General features: G+C 39.3%; 1 protein-coding gene across 1 annotated transcript in view; it reads left to right on the forward strand.

Annotated features, from left to right (window-relative positions):
* The window catches only part of ankrd50 (ankyrin repeat domain 50), a 44,690-nt gene that overhangs the window by 16,757 nt on the left and 8,274 nt on the right, over positions 1-19,659 (forward strand). Inside the window, exon 3 of the mRNA XM_017459342.3 lies at positions 3,718-3,950. Coding sequence (XP_017314831.1) covers positions 3,718-3,950 — 233 coding nt within the window. The remainder of the gene's footprint in view (positions 1-3,717; positions 3,951-19,659) is intronic.

The raw sequence follows: 19,659 nt of genomic DNA on the forward strand, positions 1-19,659 counted from the left end.
CTCCATTCTTCTCACTCTTTCTCAGTGACCATCTATTTTCTTCACACCGTTGCCGTAGCAGCCATAAGGTGATGGAACAGTAGCAAATGTGCAAACAAAAACATGTAAACAAGACAATGCTGACAATACCAACACTCATTGTATTTCTGTGTTTGTCTCTCTGAGGGTTGAGTTGACTCAGTGTGTGTGTGTGTGTATGTGTGTGTGTGTGTGTGTGTGCGTGCATGTCAGGATAAACCTCTCAAAGTGACTTGTTGCTTATTTGAAAGATTAAAGGGAGACACAGAGAGAGTGGAAAAAAATGTTCCCCGGTTGCCAGAGAGACTCAGTTCTCAGCAGTTACATTGTTTATTTATGAATGAGAGATAGATGGGGTTGATAGACATGAAGAGAGACAGAGACTGAAAGAAAAAGCTAAATTAAGACATCCTCAACCTATTAGGGAAAAAAAGGTTTACACATGGCTGAGATGGTAACAGTGAATTAGTGCTGGAATTTTTTAAAAATAAACTGATGTAAGTCAGATGTTTCAACACTATTTCTTGATACACAGTGCATATTTAGTAACCAACATAATTCAATTGAAAACCAAATAGAAATATTTAGGATTTCGATCTGGCTCATTATCATGCAAGGTAAAAAAAAAATTCCTTATCAGCTATCTAACAGAGGTAATTTTCTTTTTTTTTTGCCAAAAATAAATTTCTTTTTTATTTTGGAACTTTTCGGAAATTGATTTTAAATTTGCAAAAGATTTTATTCGCACACACACACACACATACACACAAACATAGACACACACACGCACACACACATACACACACACCTGAAGATTTCAATGTAGTCTATGAACTCAAGATAGTTTTGGTTCAATTATTCTGATTGACTGTTTACTGGAATTGGAAAGATTTCAAGCCACACACACACACACACACACACACACACACACACACACACACACACACACACAAGAAGTGTAAATCAACAAAACTAGGACAGAGCACCTACATGTGCTCTGAACATTTTTACTAACTGATGTTCTGCTTATCCATCTCTTGCTGTCCCTCAGGATAGAAGGAGTGTGAGTTACTAATTACTTCCTGTCCCACATGCACTGCTGAGTCAGCGCTCATCTCGCACCCATCAATGTAAGGACAAGAATATTAAGAGAGAGAGAGAGAGAGAAGTTTAAGCATGTTCATCAGTCAGAGCTACTGGTTTGTCTGCTTTATAACTCAATGAAACGAATTATACGATGTGTAAAGAACAAAACAGGATGAGACATGCTGTTATATGAAAATAATCATCGACAGGATGGTGTGATGAAATGAGGTTACTGTTAACACCCAGTGTTAATCGTTTTCCAAAAACAGCATTTGTTAGCTCATGTCAGAAAACTCAAAGTTACTGACACTGGAGACTCCTTCCAAAAATGCTAAATAAGCATCTCCCTACAGCAGATCTGACCATCTCAATGATTCTATGAATTTACATGGAGCGTCTACCATAAAAGTCCCCATGTAAGTTATGATAGAAATGATAACGCGTCAGAACGGGCACATTTCACCTGCCCTACAGCCGGAACTAGGGATGTCACGATGCCAAAAATCTTGTAGTCGGTACCGATACAACCAAAAGTACACGATACTCGATACCAAAGTCGATACCACGGTGTAGTACAAAAATAAAATAAATAAATTAAAAACTCTCCTGGAGGACATCCTCCTCTGACTGATACTGGCAGAGAGAGAGAGGGGGGGGGGGTATTTTAGTTATCAAACACTGTCTGACAATGACTAATACAACAGTGGTGGCTACAAGTGTGCACGCGTGTGTGTATGTTCAGGAGTGCACCTTAGCACTTGTAGCCTCCACTGTTTTATTAGCGCGCGCACGCACGCACGCACGCACACACACACACACACACACACACACACACACACACCTTATACTCTGAATGCAAGCATTAGTTTAAATTCACTGATATGGTGGCAGGATTTTAGGATTTTCAGGATTTTTGATTTTAATAAATCAAAATCCGCTCCCAGTCCAAAGACATGCATGGTAGGCTGACTGGCGTGTCTAAAGTGTCCGTATTGTGTGAATGTGTTGTGATTGTGTGCCCTGCGATGGACTGCCACCCTGTTCAGGGTGTACCACGCCTTGTGCCCAATTCTCCCTGGGATAGGCTCCAGGTTCCCCGTGACCCTGAAAAGGAGTAAGCGGTTGAAGATGGATGGATGGATGGATGGATGAACATGTGAATAATTATTAGTGACATTAGTCTACATTTAGCTGACAGGACATGGGCTGAATGGCGAGGCATGGTGGCCCATAAGGAGGTATTTTATAACATACGTTACATGAGCATCATTAACAAATAACTGGCTATCGCTAACATTACATGCAGCATAACGTTAGCGGCTACAATGCCAGCTGCTTCAAACAAACATAATATAGGACTGTCTTTCAGGTGCTTCACCAAATTCCAGGTGTTTCCTCGCTTTGTTTGAAATGAACGATACCTTTCCTCTCAATGAGCTTTCCTCTCTTTGCTTCTTAACGAGTCGGGGTGGAGCTAAACTTGTCTCCATTTTTGTTGTTTTTCCCGTGTGCTTGTAGACGTTCTTCTTCTTCTTTACCACTTGTGGACCGACTAAAACGCTTACGCGTATTTGCTACCCCCTTCAGTTCCGGAAGAATTGCAACATCCATACTGTCATTACCAACGGTAACTACGCTACTGCATTCACCTTTTAAGAATGTTGGTGCCGACTTGGTACTGAAGTATCAGTTCTCGTGACATCTCTAGCCGGAACTACAGCTTTCATAGAAAATTATTTTCTAATTACCTTGAACTTCAAATGGGAAAGGGTTCTATGGTCAGATGAAACCAAAATAGAGCTTTTTGGTAATAAACACCAGGTGGTTTTGGCGCACATAGAGAGGTAGTCATACTGTATGGAAAAGTACCTCATGTCCACAGTTAAATATGGTGGTCGCTCTTTAATGTTTTGGGCTGTTTTTCTGACAAAGGACCTGGACATTTTGTTAGGATACATGGCATCTTGGACTCTATCAAATATCTGCCTCTGCCAGAAAGCTTAAAATGGGTCGTGGTTGGATCTTCCAGCAGGACAGTAATCCAAAATATACATCAAAATCAACACAGAAATGGTTTATCCCAGTCCCCTGACTAGAAAATCATAGAAAACCTGTGGGGTGAACTGAAGAGGAGAGTCCACCAGCGTGGACCTTGAAATTTGAAGTATCTGGAGAGATTGGAGAGATTCTATATGGAGGAATGGTCTAGATCCCTTGCCTAGTATTCTCCAACCTCACCAGGCATTATAGGAGAAGACTCTGTTATCTTGGCAAAAGGGAGGTAGCACAAAGTATTGACTTCAAGGGTGCCAATAATTGCTGCACACCTATATTTAACAAAGACATAGTTTTTTGATAAACCTGTTTTGTTTGCAATTGTTTGATATCCATGAGAGCAGAGTATTTTTGTAAATTTCTTTAACCGAAGATCAAAAGGTTAAACAATAACAACAGTTTTCAACAGCCTTCTTTACTCATATTTACCAGGGGTGCCAATATTAGTGGAGGGCACTGTAGATCGATAGATAGATAGATAGAAGCATTCGTTTTCTTAGGGACTTCGTGGTTCAGACTCAATCTCAATCTCTCTCTCTCTCTCTTTCTCTCTCTCAGGTGTGTACTGCTTCCACTTTTGAGCTGCACTCCTCCTCCTCAGGCCTTGTTTTTGCTCGTCGACTCCATAGACGAGGGAATGAAAGCGGGTGGGACGGAGTCAAGCTCTGGCCCCTTCAACCCACGCAGCATCGGCGAGCTTCTGTCTTCCCACCATGAACTCCTCCCACCATGGCTCCTCCTCATCTGCTCGGCCCGCCGCCAGAACAAAAACATCACCAAGCTTTTTACAGGTAAGCTGCCTAGCACACATCTGAATAATCACACAGACAGGTACCTAAATAAAAAAAAACAGACAGGCAAAGAGGCCACGCCCCCTTTACTGGGACTGAGGAGGAACCACGCAGTGTGTGTGTGTGTGTGTGCGTGTGCGTGTGCTTATTGATCGGGTTTTATCTGCTTTCAGATTAACACTGATTCTCCACACACACTCAATGTGCTGATTATGCACTGTGAATGGAGGAGGAAATGAGGTCAAACTGGCCTAAAGATACGTGTGTGTGTGTGTGTGTGTGTGTGTGTGTTAAATGCCTTAGCTGTAATTTATTTGGTTGTCAGACATATGGACTCACATATATCATGCACTTTTGTGTGTGTGTTGTAATTGATGTGGTTGTCAAAGAAGTATGTGACCATGCACACACAGTTCAGTTTCTGTGAGTGTGTTTGTGTGTGAGTTATAAGTTGCTTATGCCAAAAACAACAGTGTATAAGTTTAAATAAATCTTGTGTGTCTGTTTTATGTGTGCATTAAAACTTGCTATAGTCCAGACATCATGCTGTGTGTGTGTGTGCATGTGTGTGTGTGTGTGTGTGTGTGTGTGTGAGAAACACCACTAATCGTTTTTCTGTTACACATAATTCTTTACACGTTCTGTTTAACGTCTGTTTTTATTTCGGAGCAAGGCGTCCTGACGAGGATGGTTATGTTTAAGCCGTAACCAAAAAGCATTACAGGTTTATTAGGTTTCAGGTTGTGGGATGCATTTGGATTGCTATCCATGCTCGATCTCGAGCTCTCTTTCTCTCTCTCTCTCTCTCTCTCTCTCCTTGTTATCAGTCTAATAGATGGTAAGAGGCTCAGACACACTATGGTCTCCATAGCAGATGCCTCAGGCCTGTAATATATATGTGTCTGTATGTGTATTTGCGCGCTAAGCTACAGGATCTGCAGGATCAGTCAAGGCTCCTGAAGCCTAACGTTAGTCGGGGCGCACACACGGAGCCACAGAGAACTTATTTCACTATATTAGCATTCACCTGAACATGTCCAATTATAAATTCTGTGTGTGTGTATGTCTGTGTGTGTGTCTGTGTGTGTGTGTCAGTGTGTGGAGAAGTGACTCAAGTGTGATTCCCCTGCAGCAATTAGTGTTTACGAGAACACTGCAGCCCACAGCTCAAAAACTTCATACATAATTACAGTGTCTCTTCTCACACCGCGAGTGTGTGTGTGTGTGGGTATAACTGTTAACCTGTCTAAAGGCATAAGGGTCACAGATAGTGTATCTGTGTGTATGTGTGTATTACTGTGTACAGTATACTGTATGTGTGTATTTGAACAGATGCAGTCAGAAATCAGGTGTACTGTTACTCCTCATCCTTCTTCTCTTAGCACTGTTCAGTCATTGTTTGGTGAATAATTACAGTAAGTGGTGCACTTTGGATTCCTTTGCACGTGTAATATTTTTGATTAATGTCTAAAAGGAGTGTTGGGGACTTGAATTTGAATTCCAGCTGCCATTTGATAATGTCAAATGGGGCGCTACAGGAGCTGACCAATCAGACACTTACTTACTGACACTTACTTACTTAATTATTTATTGTTAAATTACTTATTTACTCTCATATTTTTTATTTACTTTCATTTTTACTCACTTATTTATCTACCTTCTGACTTATTTACTTATCTATTTATTATTACTTACCTATATTCTTACTTACTTTTTTATTTACTTATTTATTTGTTTACTTATTTATGTACTCACTTATTTCTTACTTTCATATTTACTCGCTTACTTATTTACCTATTTAAGTACTTCATTATTTACTTACTTAAGTACTTATAATAAATATAAGTATATCAGTACTTCATAGAGCACCCTTTTGCTGTTATGACCTGCTGCAAGATGCATAGCCAGACACCAGCTTCTGGCAGTGTTCCTGAGGAATCTTATCACATTCCTGATGAGCAATGGCCTCCAGTTCAGTAATATTCTTGGGTTTGAATGCTGCAACCGTTTTCTTCAAATCCCACCAGAGATTTTCTATGGGGTTGAAGTCAGGTGAATTTGATGGCCCTGTACAATCTTCCAGAGCTTCTTCTGCAACCAAGCCTCGGTGGAGTTTGAGGTATGCTTGGGATCATTGTCGTGTTGGAAGGTACAATGATGCCCAAGTTTCAGCTTCCTCACAGACGGCATGAAGTTTTCTCCTAGGATTTGCTGATAATCCATCTTGCCTTCCACACGCTGCAGGTTTCCAGTGCCAGAGGATGCAAAGCAGCCCCAGAGCATCACCGAGCCACCACCATGCTCGACTGTGGACAGAGTGTTCTTTCTTCATTCTTCTTCCTCCAGACATACCGCTGATCCATTGTGCCGAAAAGCTCCAGTTTTGTTTCATCGCTCCACAGAACAGAATCCCAAAACTTCTGTGGCTTATTTATATGATCGTGAGCTGACTTTTCTTGCTTTTGGGTCAGTAGTGGTGTACGACTTGGAGTTCTGGCATGGAAACCTTCTGCATTTAGTACGCTCCTTACTCTGCTCACTGAAACCTCAGTGCCTGTCACCACAAAGTCTTGCTGCAGGTCTTTCGTAGTCACTCGAGAATTTTTCACAAGCTGCCTTCTCAGAAATCTGGTTGCAACCATTGATAGCTTCCTTTTTCTGCCCCGTCCAGGTATTTCACCAATTTTCTTCCCCTAGCCAGTTCAGGTATTTCATGTGTTCCAGCTCAAGCACACCTGGTGCAAGCAATGATGCCCTTGATTAATTATATCAGGTGTGCTTGAGACAACACCTGGTTTGCATATTTGTGCTGTTGTGAGAGATTCTATTCAGGGGTTGAATAATTTTGAGACTGGAGAAGTCATTATAAGTTGCATTTTCAGTTGAATTTGGGGAAACCACTTGAAGCATTCGTTGTGTTGAACTAATTCAATTGCTTTTGTTTGATTTGTTCATTGCAAACAGCTGAAAGACTGTACATTTTGACAGTAAACCTGATTTGCAATGGGGGTTCAATCATTTTGATTGCAACCGTATCTTACTCATTTGAGTATTTATTTATTTACTTACACTTTTTCCCTTCCAACCATCCATACATCCTTTCTTTTTTACCCTGCTTTGTTCTTATCTCTTTTTCTGTATTCTGTCTTTTTCCTTTTATGGTCTTTCCTCCATCTATTCCTTCTTATTAATTCTTTTATTCTCCCCCCCTTTTTGTTTTTCTCTGTGCATCTTACTCTCTCACATAATCGGTTCTGTCTGAGTACAACAGGGCTTTACTTTTCATTCCTTAATTATTGTCTTTTTTGGTTCTTTGTGTGTGTGTGTGTGTGTGTGTGTGTGTGTGTGAGTGATATGTGATAGGTAATATTACAACCCTCATATCCCATCATGCATTTGTACCCTGTAATGGATCTGTGATGACAGACGCCATCCATTTGTGTGTGTGTGTGTGTCTGTGCTCGCCTATGTGCATGTCTACATAGCTTTGTGTGTAAGATTAATTCCTAAATACTGTTATTTAAAATGAGTCGCCTAATGACCAGGTAAATTACAGATACACACACACACACACACACACATTTTAAATGTTTAAGTATTAAATAAGATTATGTTCTTCTCGGTATCCGCAACACCGTGTAGATTACCCATGATGCACTGCAAATGTATGGTAGGTTAATAAGTGATGGTCTAGTGACTCTTCTTTGTAGCACAGTATCAGTGTACACCTTCCCAAACCACACGATCATTCAAGGTTTCGCAACAAATCCTTATAGTTGCTAAGATACGGAAGTATTTTAAAAAATGTTAAATTTGTCACAGGTTTATATTAATGTACTCGCTTTAATACGTTGTTTCTATAGTAACAACTTACATAGGGACTTACTGTATATGGTGAAAGCTCCATAAAATCCAAGCCTAATAATGACCTGACTAAAAAACATTATTTAACCAGAAAAGCGTTCAAGGTCACAAGTTAGAATCCCGTGTCATACTCTCTCTTCTCTGTCAATTACTCTGAGTGTTTTACACCACACCATGACCGTGTCTCGGAGGAAGCGTGTGATAGCCTTCAGCCTCCCAGATTTGTAACTGTCGTGTGATAGGGGAGACCTAGTGGGAATTATACAAGAGTAATTTATGGAGAAAATCTTTTTTCAAATGTATGGTTGTTGATACAAAGATTTCATGGAAGGAGTCTCCAGTGTCAGTGCTTTGTTCCTCTGTAACATGACAAGCTGCACATAAATGCGTGCAATTGTTTATACGGTGTGGTTTTCTGTGAGAAGATTATTTATTTTGTTTATTTAGCGTTTATGGAAGGAGTCTCCAGTGTCAGTCAGAGGTAAAGCTGCAATATTTTGTCTTATTAAAAAAAAAAGAGGTTGGTGAATGGACAGCTGTTTATACAGTAACTGCTATAACGTAAGCGATAGCAGGAAGTAACCGGTTTCATAGATGTCCCACAACATTAAAAGTATATAAATGCATTTTAAAACAAGGACGTTCTTGAATTTGTCAAAATAATTTACTAAAAAAAACTTCATAAATTGTTAAACACTTGATGCACAATGCCGTTAATGGGAAATAATTAACTTCCAGGTGGTAACTCCGGTAACTCAGATTCTATACTTATTTGACACAAAGGGAGTATATTTTTTAAGAAAGGCTTTGTGGAGACAGACAGTCTGAGCAATATGGAATGTGTGGGTTTTTGTTTGTTTATTTATTTATTTATTTTTTTAAAGTTTCGACTAAGGAAAATAGTTCAAAATCTAAAAGAAGCTAAAATGTTCCTTCTAGTAGTTTCTAGTAGTACATATTTTCAGCATTGAGCCTTGATGTCATTAGACTATATACATACATGAGGTGTTGCCTCAGTAATGTAGCAGTAATCGTTGACTACGAGCCTGTGGTCTTATGTCAGGCATGCCAGCGCCCGTCTTTAATAGCAGGTTATCAAATATGCTTTAGTTGTGACTGGCATGGAATAAAAGTGTATTGGCGTGAGATTAAGCACACCAGTGTGTCAAGGAGACAGTGATGTTTTAAGCTACCTTGCGATCTCACATGAGGTGAATAAATTCGCAGGTGTATGTTAACCTTAAGCTGCAGTCGTATTTCTGGCACACACTCACGCAAACACACACAACCTGCTATCCAGATACCAGTTGAATTTGAGCATGAATGGAAACAGCAGAGAACACGATTACTGTATTATCCACACACACATGATTGATGATGATACAGACTGATTTATGTGCTTTGGCAAATCTGAAACTCCATATGGTCATGCAGATAAAACTATTTTGACATGATTTGTTGGACTGAAACAGAGTTCATTTTGCACATACACACACACACACACACACACACACACACACACACACACACACACAAAGGGGTTCTATTAAAGGGATTTGGCATCTAAGCCAGGCACAAAACCTATGGAAAAACAAGCGATTAAGCAAAGTGTTTGTCTCGGACCGCTAAGCAAATCCCACACACTGCCAGGTTTACAATTAGTATGTGCTACAGTTTGAAGAGATTAAGCACACATGCTGGTTATGGCATGAGACAAAATTTCAAATGATGCAATCTTGTTGAGAGAGAGAGAGAGAGAGAGAGAAGTAAACACACTGACCATCTTTCAGTAACTTTTATGTGCAAGAGCAATGGTGTAAACATGATTTCTTAAAGTAGAACATTCCCAGAGGTGCCAATATTTATGGTTCAGCCATAGCATTTTTGGCAGCAATACGGGAGACAGCCAGAAACTACACTTTAACTGCTTTCTCAACTAAGAGAACAGAGGTTGTGTTACAGCAAATCATTATACAAAGTCTACCCTTGTCAGTCATATTATTTTTAAACTGCCAATTGAACCATTTCTGGCCATATCCAGTAATGAATAGTGGTGTGTAAGGCTGCAACTAACGATTATTTTTATAATCTATTAGTCTGTCAATTATTTTATTTCTTTTGATTAATCGATTCACCGAATGGGGGGGGGGGGGGGTGTTTGGGGGGGGCAAACTTTCAGTACCATTTTTTCGTTTATTTAAAATAAAATCCACAAACTGAGTGTTACAAATATAAACTTCAGACTAAAACTTTTACATAACTGTTTATCTAATTATATAAGACTAAAAAGAACCCAATACACACACACACACATGAGAATATATATCATTCATTCAGGACCGCAGTTTCATTCAGTGCTTTTTGCGCATCCATAAAAACAATACATAAATGCTTATATATTAGATTATATATATAAGTGACTGACATAAACTTATATATTATATATAAGTTTATATAACACAATAGTATTTATGCATTACTTTTTATAAAAGGTAACGGTGACAAACAGTAAACTGAAGAAAGTCATTGTCGGTGACTCTGGGTATCTGCTAAAGTTAGTGGCGTTGCATTACGTGCGTATGGTGTCATGCACCGTCAACTAGGAAGCGGCTTATACTTCCAGTTAGTAAAAAAAACCTACACTAGACGGTAGAGTATACACTGCATAGTGTAAGTGTAGAGTACGTCATTTGGGACACAACTTTAGTACTTATTCTCCGAGGCGTGTTTTCGGAACACTACAGTAATGTAGTGAGTAAACACACCCCGTGCCTCACGCAGACCGACTAATCAACAATAAGATTCGTTGACAACAATTTTCATAATCGATTATTATTGATTAGTTGCTGCAGCTCTAATGGTGTTCCTGTTACCACTTTGAACATTGTTAAGGTACTGAAATGTGTGAGTGTCAGGGAGTCCAAACCATCTATTAACAGTTTATTAAGGAAAGCAGTAAATAGCTAGGTATATTATTCACACTAGCTAGCTAGTTCATTTAACCCACAATTGCTATTGAACACAACACCAATAAACTATTTATGTGATGAGAGTGATTTTATAACATTTTAATGTACACTGCACATCAAAAGTTTAGATACACTCATTCTTTATTTATTTATTTTTTTTCTGTCCACATTTTATAATAATAATAAAATCAAATCTCTGGAATAACACAAATGGAACTTTGGGAATTATGTTGTGATAAAAAATCCTAAATAAATCAAACTAATTTAGTATTTTAGCATCTTCAAAATAGACACCCTTTTTGCCTAGAATTTCCAGAAATGTATTCCCCTCAAAGAAGAAATGTATTCGAGAAATGTATTCCCCTCAAAATAACAACACACAGCCATTAATGTCTAAACTGCTGACAACAAAAGTGAGTACACCCCTAACTGAAAATGTTCAAATTGGGCCCAATTAACCGTTCTCCCTCCCCGGTGTCATGTGACTTGTTAGTGTTACAAGGTCTCAGGTGTGAATGGGGAGCAGGTGTGTTAACTTTGGTGTCATCACTCTCATACTCCCTCATACTGGACACTGGAAGTTCAACATGGCACCTCATGTCAAAGAACTCTCTGAGGATCTGAAAAAAAGAATTGTTGCTCTACATAAAGATGGCCTAGGCTATAAGAAGATTGCCAAGAAGCTGAGGGTGAAGGTGATGGACTAAACCCTATTGAGCATCTGTGGGGCATCCTCAAATGGAAGGTGGAGGAGCACAAGGTCTCTAACATCCACCAGCTCCATGATGTCACGGAGGAGTGGAAGAGGACTCCAGTGGCAACCTGTGAAGCTCTGGTGAACTCCATGCCCAAGAGGGTTAAATCAGTGCTGGAAAATAATGGTGGCCACACAAAATATTGACACTTTATATTAAATTACTGCAGATTTTCCAGAGATTTGACCCAAGACGCATCATGTGACATCATCACAACACACATTCAGTCAAAGCCCTATTCGATTCACATGCGTTGAACATGAGTACAGCTAAAATGGACCAACAAACATCACTGCAAAAGGCCGTGCTAAACAATTTCATGCAATTGCAATTTTGCCAGTGAAGTAAAAAAGCAACTCCACAAAAAAATCTCTGCACTTTATGTAGTCTTGCAAACTGTTCCATGTTGCACCACAGTCCTGAAGAAACACCATTTCGTTCCAATGTATACAAGCTATATAGAGGAATGACACTAAAAACCCACTTGACATGACTTGACTTACCGTGCACGCCTACATTGAATGACTTATTTTGTATCCGTCAAAATGACAGACGGCCTACAAAATGCTTTTAAAATTCAGGGAAATCACAAGAGAATTTCAGTTTACGAAACCCGTGGGTCAGACCAATTGCAAATATAATTTTCCCAGCAGATAAAGGCAATTCACCAAAGGGGAAAGGACACGGGGCAATATTGTAGCAATTACTTTCAATTACTTTGACGTGTGAATTCACGAGCCAATAAATAACAAGTAGACGGTTCTGTTGGTAAAAAAAAAATGGAGCAAAATGGAAACTTTTGCATCCAGGAGTAAACTATAAAGACTAAACTAAGACAATAGAGGCACTACATCAGATTAACTAGCTATATTACTGAATGTTAGCCAGCTGACTTTACTGCACATAGGCTTCTTAAATGACTGATTGACTTCGGTTTTATGGCAGTGAGACACACACTATGTGCTGAGACATTGTGGCCATAGAGGAATTACTGCGGTCTTACTCATAGACAATCCAGTGACGATAGCTGATCCCGTCAAATCCCGAGGAGATTGACTGACAGCTCGAATAAAACTGACCAGGGAAATGGCATTGCAAGGAAATAAATACATGAGAAAATCTAGAATATGGAATTAATGTAACATGTTGACATTGAAAGAGAAGTGTATGTGTGTGAGAGAGAGAGAGGGAGAGAGAGAGAGAGAGAGAGAGAGAGAGAGAGAGAGGCTGTGTGAAAAATTGCTCTGGAACAGAATTTCTGACAGAATTTGTGGTTATGTGAGCAAATCTGTCCCGTTTCACTGCGCTTGCATCAGCAAGAGTAAAAAAAAATGAAACCTCTCAATATACTGTACAATGAGTCTCTCTCATTCTCTCTCTCTCTCTTTCTCTCTCGCTCTCTCTCTCTGTCTTTCAAGCCCCTCTGTCTGTCTTTCTTCTCATCACCGTCTCTTTCAATTTATTTCTTTCTCTATCCTTGTCATCGTTAAAGTCTTTCTGTCTTTCCCTCAATCTCTCTTTGTCTATCTGTCTCTATCTGTCTTTTCTCTCTTCATAAGTCTCAATCAGTCTTTGTTTCTCTACTTCTATCATACTAGATTCTCTCTCTCTATCTCTCTCTCTAGCTCTCTGTCTTTATTATTCAAAGACATGTTCAAACCTGAGCTGTTGACTTAAATCAGCTTGTTATCTAAAATTATCACCTTCAACTACTTTGCATTTTCTGCATACTGTTGGTTGGTTTCATTGCGATAACAAAGCTAAATGATCTAAATCTTTTTTTATTATTATTATAGTTGTTGCCATGGTCGCAGTGTGAGGATTGATTTAGAACGGATATATAAGGAATAAAGCCCTCTGTGCTGAAGACTTTCTCATTGCGGAAAATGTAACATTACAGCTTACCGGTACAAAGCGCTGACACTGGAGACTCCTTCCATGACTTTTAAATAAACATTCTAACGGAACACTTCATCCATCCATCCACCGTGCCAACCACTGATCTGTTATTATTAGTCTCCAAGTATGTGGTATAGAATGTATTAGAATAAAGTATTATAATGAGCGCATTAGTATTAATATTAACTACTGTCAGAGTATAAAATTAATCAACGCCTTATGACCAGTCAGAGTAAAGAATTCAACAGTGATGTGGTGTTAAATGTTGTGGTCTTATTGGCAAATACCCGATATTGCCTGTAGTAGTGTTTGTTATCATTCCTACTGCTTTCAGCCAATCAGAACACGCTTTTGGATGAGTCTCATTAGAGCAGTATGACTGGCCAAAATTTTGGTAACTGATAAAATAAATGCAGTTAGTGGACTTGGACTTTTTCTTCTGTCCACATATCTAAGTGTAACATATGCCAGAATGGAGGAGGGAGGAACACAGTGAGAGAGAGAGAGAAAGAGAGATAATGTTTCTGTTTTCATTCTGGCTCTGATGGCCTTGAGATGGCTTGTTGAGAAAAACATGGTCCATTTGGGATGCTGCCGCTTCCAAATGCGCCCCTGACATCCAAGACCGAGTTGCCTTATGGCTGAGACATACACACACACACACACACACACACACACACACCGTCTGTCCATAGTTTGTCATCTGATCACTGTGAGGGTTGAACAGTGCCTGTGTGTAGCACAGGATCTCAGGATCCATTTGCCTAAACAGCAGCAGGTGTGTCTGAACACACAACTCCATCTCTCATTCCAATCAGCACAGCAGCTGCTGCTAGTGGTGTGTGTGTGTGTGTGCGCGTGTGTAAAAGAGCCAAGATACTTTTTTTCATTAAGGTCAGAGTAAGGTCTACGCCTACGGTGCAGTCCAAATGAAATTATTTTAAATATTCATATAAAATTTTGCCTAAAAATATTGGCTGATGTATGAAATATTTTGTTACATTACTAAGAGTAGAAGACAGCTATTGAGCTGGTTTTCGTAACCTTTTCATAACTGTGTGTGAATCCGTCCATTGGTCCAGTGGTGTGTGTAACATTTTGACAATATAGAAGTGCTGTTGTTAGAACAAATTGTTGGTTTTTCACTGTTAAAAAAAAAAAAAGGTTAATTGTTGCTCAACTGTATTACCGATTGTATAGCTGGATATCAGCTAATACCTGACTTGTGTTATGAGTAAGGAATAAAACATGGGAAACGATGGCTTGGCATGAATACTATTACCACCCTGAAGTTGATTATTTTACTACAACAGCATGCCACAAAATGCTTCATCACTCTTACACCACAGCAATTTGCCATTGCTCATTTTTGTATTAATTAAAGGACTTTCGATCAGTTTTTAGTAACCCTTTCTAGAAGTAAACTGGCGTTCAACTTATCGGACACTTTCAATCAGTATAAACAACTGAATTATTTCATCCACATGAGTCTGTTATAAGATTAGTCAGGACACTGTTAGGTTTCTGTGTGTAGAGTATCAGGACTCTGTGTTTAGCTGTTGGTGAGCAGGGTGAAGGGAAAGAGGAGGGGTGTGAGCCCCTTGCTGGGCAAGCCATTCACACCTCTCCACAATAGCATTGGTACAGAAATAAAACGGTCAGCACAACTAAAGCTTTTTGGATAGTAAAACACTGTATACAACTGCCACAGTGAAATGATAATATTTAAATCTAGTAGGCTAGGTTAAAAATATTTATATTGACTTATGAAAAACTGCTCGTTCTTAAAGCCCTGTGCCATTAACCACTACTGTAGAGTATTACATCACAAATAGATTCAATGCTGAACACGGGCACTTCCAAAACAGACACAAATTCCAGGTTTTGGCCTCTGGTTCTGTTATCTGGTTCTGTTAAGCAAGTTCTGTTATCGCTTATGTTACAGCAGCTATACATATAGTCATTCCCTTTGCAAGCCGCTTCTTTTCTGTCTTAATAAGACAAGAAACTGTCATGTTCCTGAGAAACAGCAAGCTGTGAGGTCCTCAGTCCTGAAGACTTTCCTGTGTCTGAAAAGTTATAGCTTTCCCTCTGACTGTTACAAAGTGCTGACACTGGAGACTCCTCAAATATGAAGATGCCGAAGTGTAGGCTAGATTTATTATGACTAAATGTGAACTAATTATGATTTTTACTTTATTTCAACCAGGGGGCATGGTGGCTTTGTGGTTAGCACGTTCGCCTCACACCTCCAGGGTACTCCTCCGGGTACTCCGGTTTCCTCCCCCAGCCCAAAGACATGCATGGTAGGCTGATTGGCGTGTCTAAAGTGTCCGTAGTGTATGAATGAGTGTGTGAATGTGTATGTGATTGTGCCCTGTGATGGACTGGCACCCTGTCCAGGGTGTACCCCGCCTTGTGCCCGACGCTCCCTGGGATAGGCTCCAGGTTCCCCGTGACCCTGAAAAGGAGTAAGCGGTATAGAAGATGGATGGATGGATGGATGAACTTTATTTCGACCTACACCAAAGTCCTTATTTATCAGTCAACACCACCATTAAAAAAAGAATTATGTAATAACACCACAAAGTGTCCATCGTTCGGTCCCTTCAATAATCTCCCATTCAGAAGGGCCCTTTGATACAATTGCTTTTCAACACTTCAGATTGGAGCAACCATACAGATGGCTGCCGTGGGCGTTCCCCTTTCATCATCCCCGCTGTGGGCTTCATCTCTTCAGAATGGACCACACCACATGTAAGCTGATGTCATGTAAAGCCCGCAGCTAGTTGAGTATAATTACAGTATCGCACCGTCGGCTCATTGTGGGTGGTGTTTGATGATTCAGTAGTATGGTGGTGAGCGTGTGAGGAGGATGAACACGGTAGGACGAGTCGCGCTTTGTCCTCCTCGTCTCTGACCATGTGAGTCAGACACGGTGATTTGGATGCACCTGTTTGAGTGTGTTAGTCAGCTGTGTCCTCAGGTGCGCGAACACAATGTGATCCTTTCATTACACACCATATTTATAGCCGGGTTTAATGCAGATTTAGTGGACTTCGTTTTACAAGGGCCGTGTGGTGTGCACATCTGGACTTCGTATTATAGTAAGTTTCCAGTTTATCAGGTCATTAACACACTGTTCGTGCTGTCGCTGGTATTAGACTCCTTGAGCTCTCTCACTTTAAAAAACTTGATTCCGCTCATAAACATACCTTTCATGAGGATAAACTGTGTGTTAAATCATTTTAGATAGTCAGGTAGCTTGTTGTACTAGTCAGGTTTTAACTTGTATTACTTCTCAGCTCCAAGGTTTTTACATATTACGTAAGGAATAAAAACTTTGTCGATAAACAAAATCGATAATAATCGATTATGAAAATCATTGTCAACGAATCTCATTATCGTTTAGTTGGTCTGCGTGCGGCACAGGGGAGATTTACTCATTACGTAACTTCTGTTCCGAAAACACGCTTCGAAGAGTAAATACTAAAGTTGTGTCCCAAATGAAATACTGTACAGTTACACTATGCACTCTGCACTACCATCTAGTGTGTGGATTTTAGAAAGATAGTATCATCTCAAATAGAACACCAGCGGGTTTTTTTTACTAGCCAGAAGTGTATGCCGCTTCCTACATGACGTCATACTTTAGCCTAATACCCAGAGTCACCGTACATGACATTCTTTTCTCTCAGTGACCATCAGACGGAGAAGTAATCATGACGTGACTGAGGAAAAAAATGTGCGCCCTCCAAGTCCTCTAAGGCAAAGGAGCATTTTATATTAACACCGCCGAGAAGATTTATAAACTTTATAAATCGGAGTTTGTGTAGCACGGAAGCACGGCAGTGATGCGGTCGCGAGTTGCTTAAAAGGTTTAGTTTCATTTAAGTTTATTGTCATTATATGCTGTATCAGTGTAACTTATGTTCTTGATTATAACAGAAGTGATGTATTAGTAACAAGGCAGTGTTGCTCCTCACGTGCGATGCAGACGCGGTGATACAGAGTGTAGCGCGAGTAAGATCTGTAATGTCTAATTAAATCATTATGATCAAAAGTAAACACAAGTAAAATAATATGTCTAAAAGCAGGGAGTAACAGAAACCACAAGTTGCAGTGAAAGAGTTTTTATTATTAATTTAGGACTGTATGCATCCATAAAAAGTAATGCATATTCTATTATATATATAAGTGTGTGTGTGTGTGTGTGTGTGTGTGTAATTATATATATATATATATATATATATATATATATATAAACAAGTATTTATGCATTTGTTTATGGCACTGAATTAAACTACGGTCCTAAATTAATAATATATATTCTGATGTGTGTGTGTGTGTGTGTGTGTGTGTGTGTGTGTGTGTGTGTGTGTTGGGTTCTTTTCAGTCTTATATAAACGGACAAACAGTTGTGTAAAGTTTTAGTCTGAAGTTTATATTTGTAACACTCAGTTTGTGGATTTAATTTTAAATAAATTTTTGAATTTGATACGACTAAGAAAATACAGCTTGATACCAAGAACCTGGAAACGCACTTTCTGGAAATGGAATCTTATGCCTTTAGACGTTCTCTTGGTGGAAAAAGTGCTGAAACTGGAGACTCCTTCCGTCTTTCCATAAATGCTACATAATGGTCTTCTTACAGAAAATTTCACCATATCAATAGTTATGGATTTTTCTTTGTTAAATAACGACATGTTTTTAAAATATGTTTATTATTAGCCTTAGATTGCCACGCAGGTCCTAGTAAATTAGAGATTACTTTAGAAACTATTAGATTATATTAGAACGAGTGCATTATGGAACTACTGTTAGAGGTGCTGTTATAGGAAATTAATAAACACCTTCTGACCAATCCAATGCAAGAATTCAGCAGCACTATGATGTTCGTGTGTTTCCACTTCTCAGTTCATGAACACACCTTTCATGAGTTTTGAATGTGTGTGTTATGGAGTGTTAGGGTTAGAGCTCAGTATCCCTGTCTTTACACTTTTTTTTTGTTGTTGTTAGCTTGAACACACCCATTTAAGCACCCAAAGGGTGTGTTAATGAGTTGAGGACTGCGAACACACTAAACTGTATAGAAAAGACACACTAACACTAACAGTCCACTAACAATAACACTAAAAGTCCAGCAGTCTCTAGTATATACAATTCAAAACAGTTTATCAGACTAACACGCTTATTTCATTATCATGAAGTGTGTGTTAATGAACTGCAGACTCAAAATAAGTCTCTTAAGGTATATACGTTGCATATGTATTGCAGACCTGTTCATGTTCATTGGCGATTCCCATAAAGAATGGCCAAAGGATTGTCCAGAACCTGTTTCTTGGTTTGGCAGAATAAAGTTGAACTGGATTTCAGTCACATAGCAATGATAACATGCTGTTTTCTGATTGCAAATGATGCTGCATTTTGCCATATGACTCCAATCTGCATGATTGTAAAGGTCATGTGGCTGAAGGTTTCCTAATCTCTGTGCTCTTGATGATTTAACAGCAAGTAGCAGCTGGAGTACATTAAAAGATTAAAATAACCTGTCTACTGTTTGTTACTTTGCCCATCAAGGCAGCTAAGTAACAGAAATAAAAACCTTTTTATTTGAAAGTCACGCTCTCATGCTGAAAGGTTCATTTGAAAACCTCATTGTAGGCAGGCTCTCCTTTAAAGAACCAAAGAACATGCTCATTAACAGCACCAGCACTAAAATATCTTACATGTTGTAGAAGGAGAAAAAATCACCTCAAATTACACATGGTGAAAGCTGCTAGCAGATGACTAACAACAAGATCCTACAACTGGTTTTATTCTGTCTAATGTTATTAAATTCCTCAGTGGTTTTAAGATTTTTGACGGCATAGAGTGGAAAAAGACTGGACATGTTCAGTGTAGATGTGACGAGCATCAGACTGCTTTAAATGCAATTCAGACGCCTCCTGTAATCCATGAATTAGCGTGGCGCACTGGATGACTCAAGTGGAAATTGTAGGTCAGCATCTTTGGTTTATGGTATCCCACTAAGAACATAACACACAGTGCCTGTGCCTTGGATGTATCTCGGATTGAAACTCGAGACATTGTTGTCTCATAAGATTGCTGCTAGTTCATATTATGTTTGGTCATATATACCGTATTGTCTCAAAGGCTTTGAATATTTACTCGAAAGCCACACTAAGTTTGCAATCCTCCCTTAAACTCTATGAACCTTAT

Source organism: Ictalurus punctatus, chromosome 2 (genome assembly GCF_001660625.3).
Source record: "Ictalurus punctatus breed USDA103 chromosome 2, Coco_2.0, whole genome shotgun sequence".
Lineage (NCBI taxonomy): Eukaryota > Metazoa > Chordata > Actinopteri > Siluriformes > Ictaluridae > Ictalurus > Ictalurus punctatus.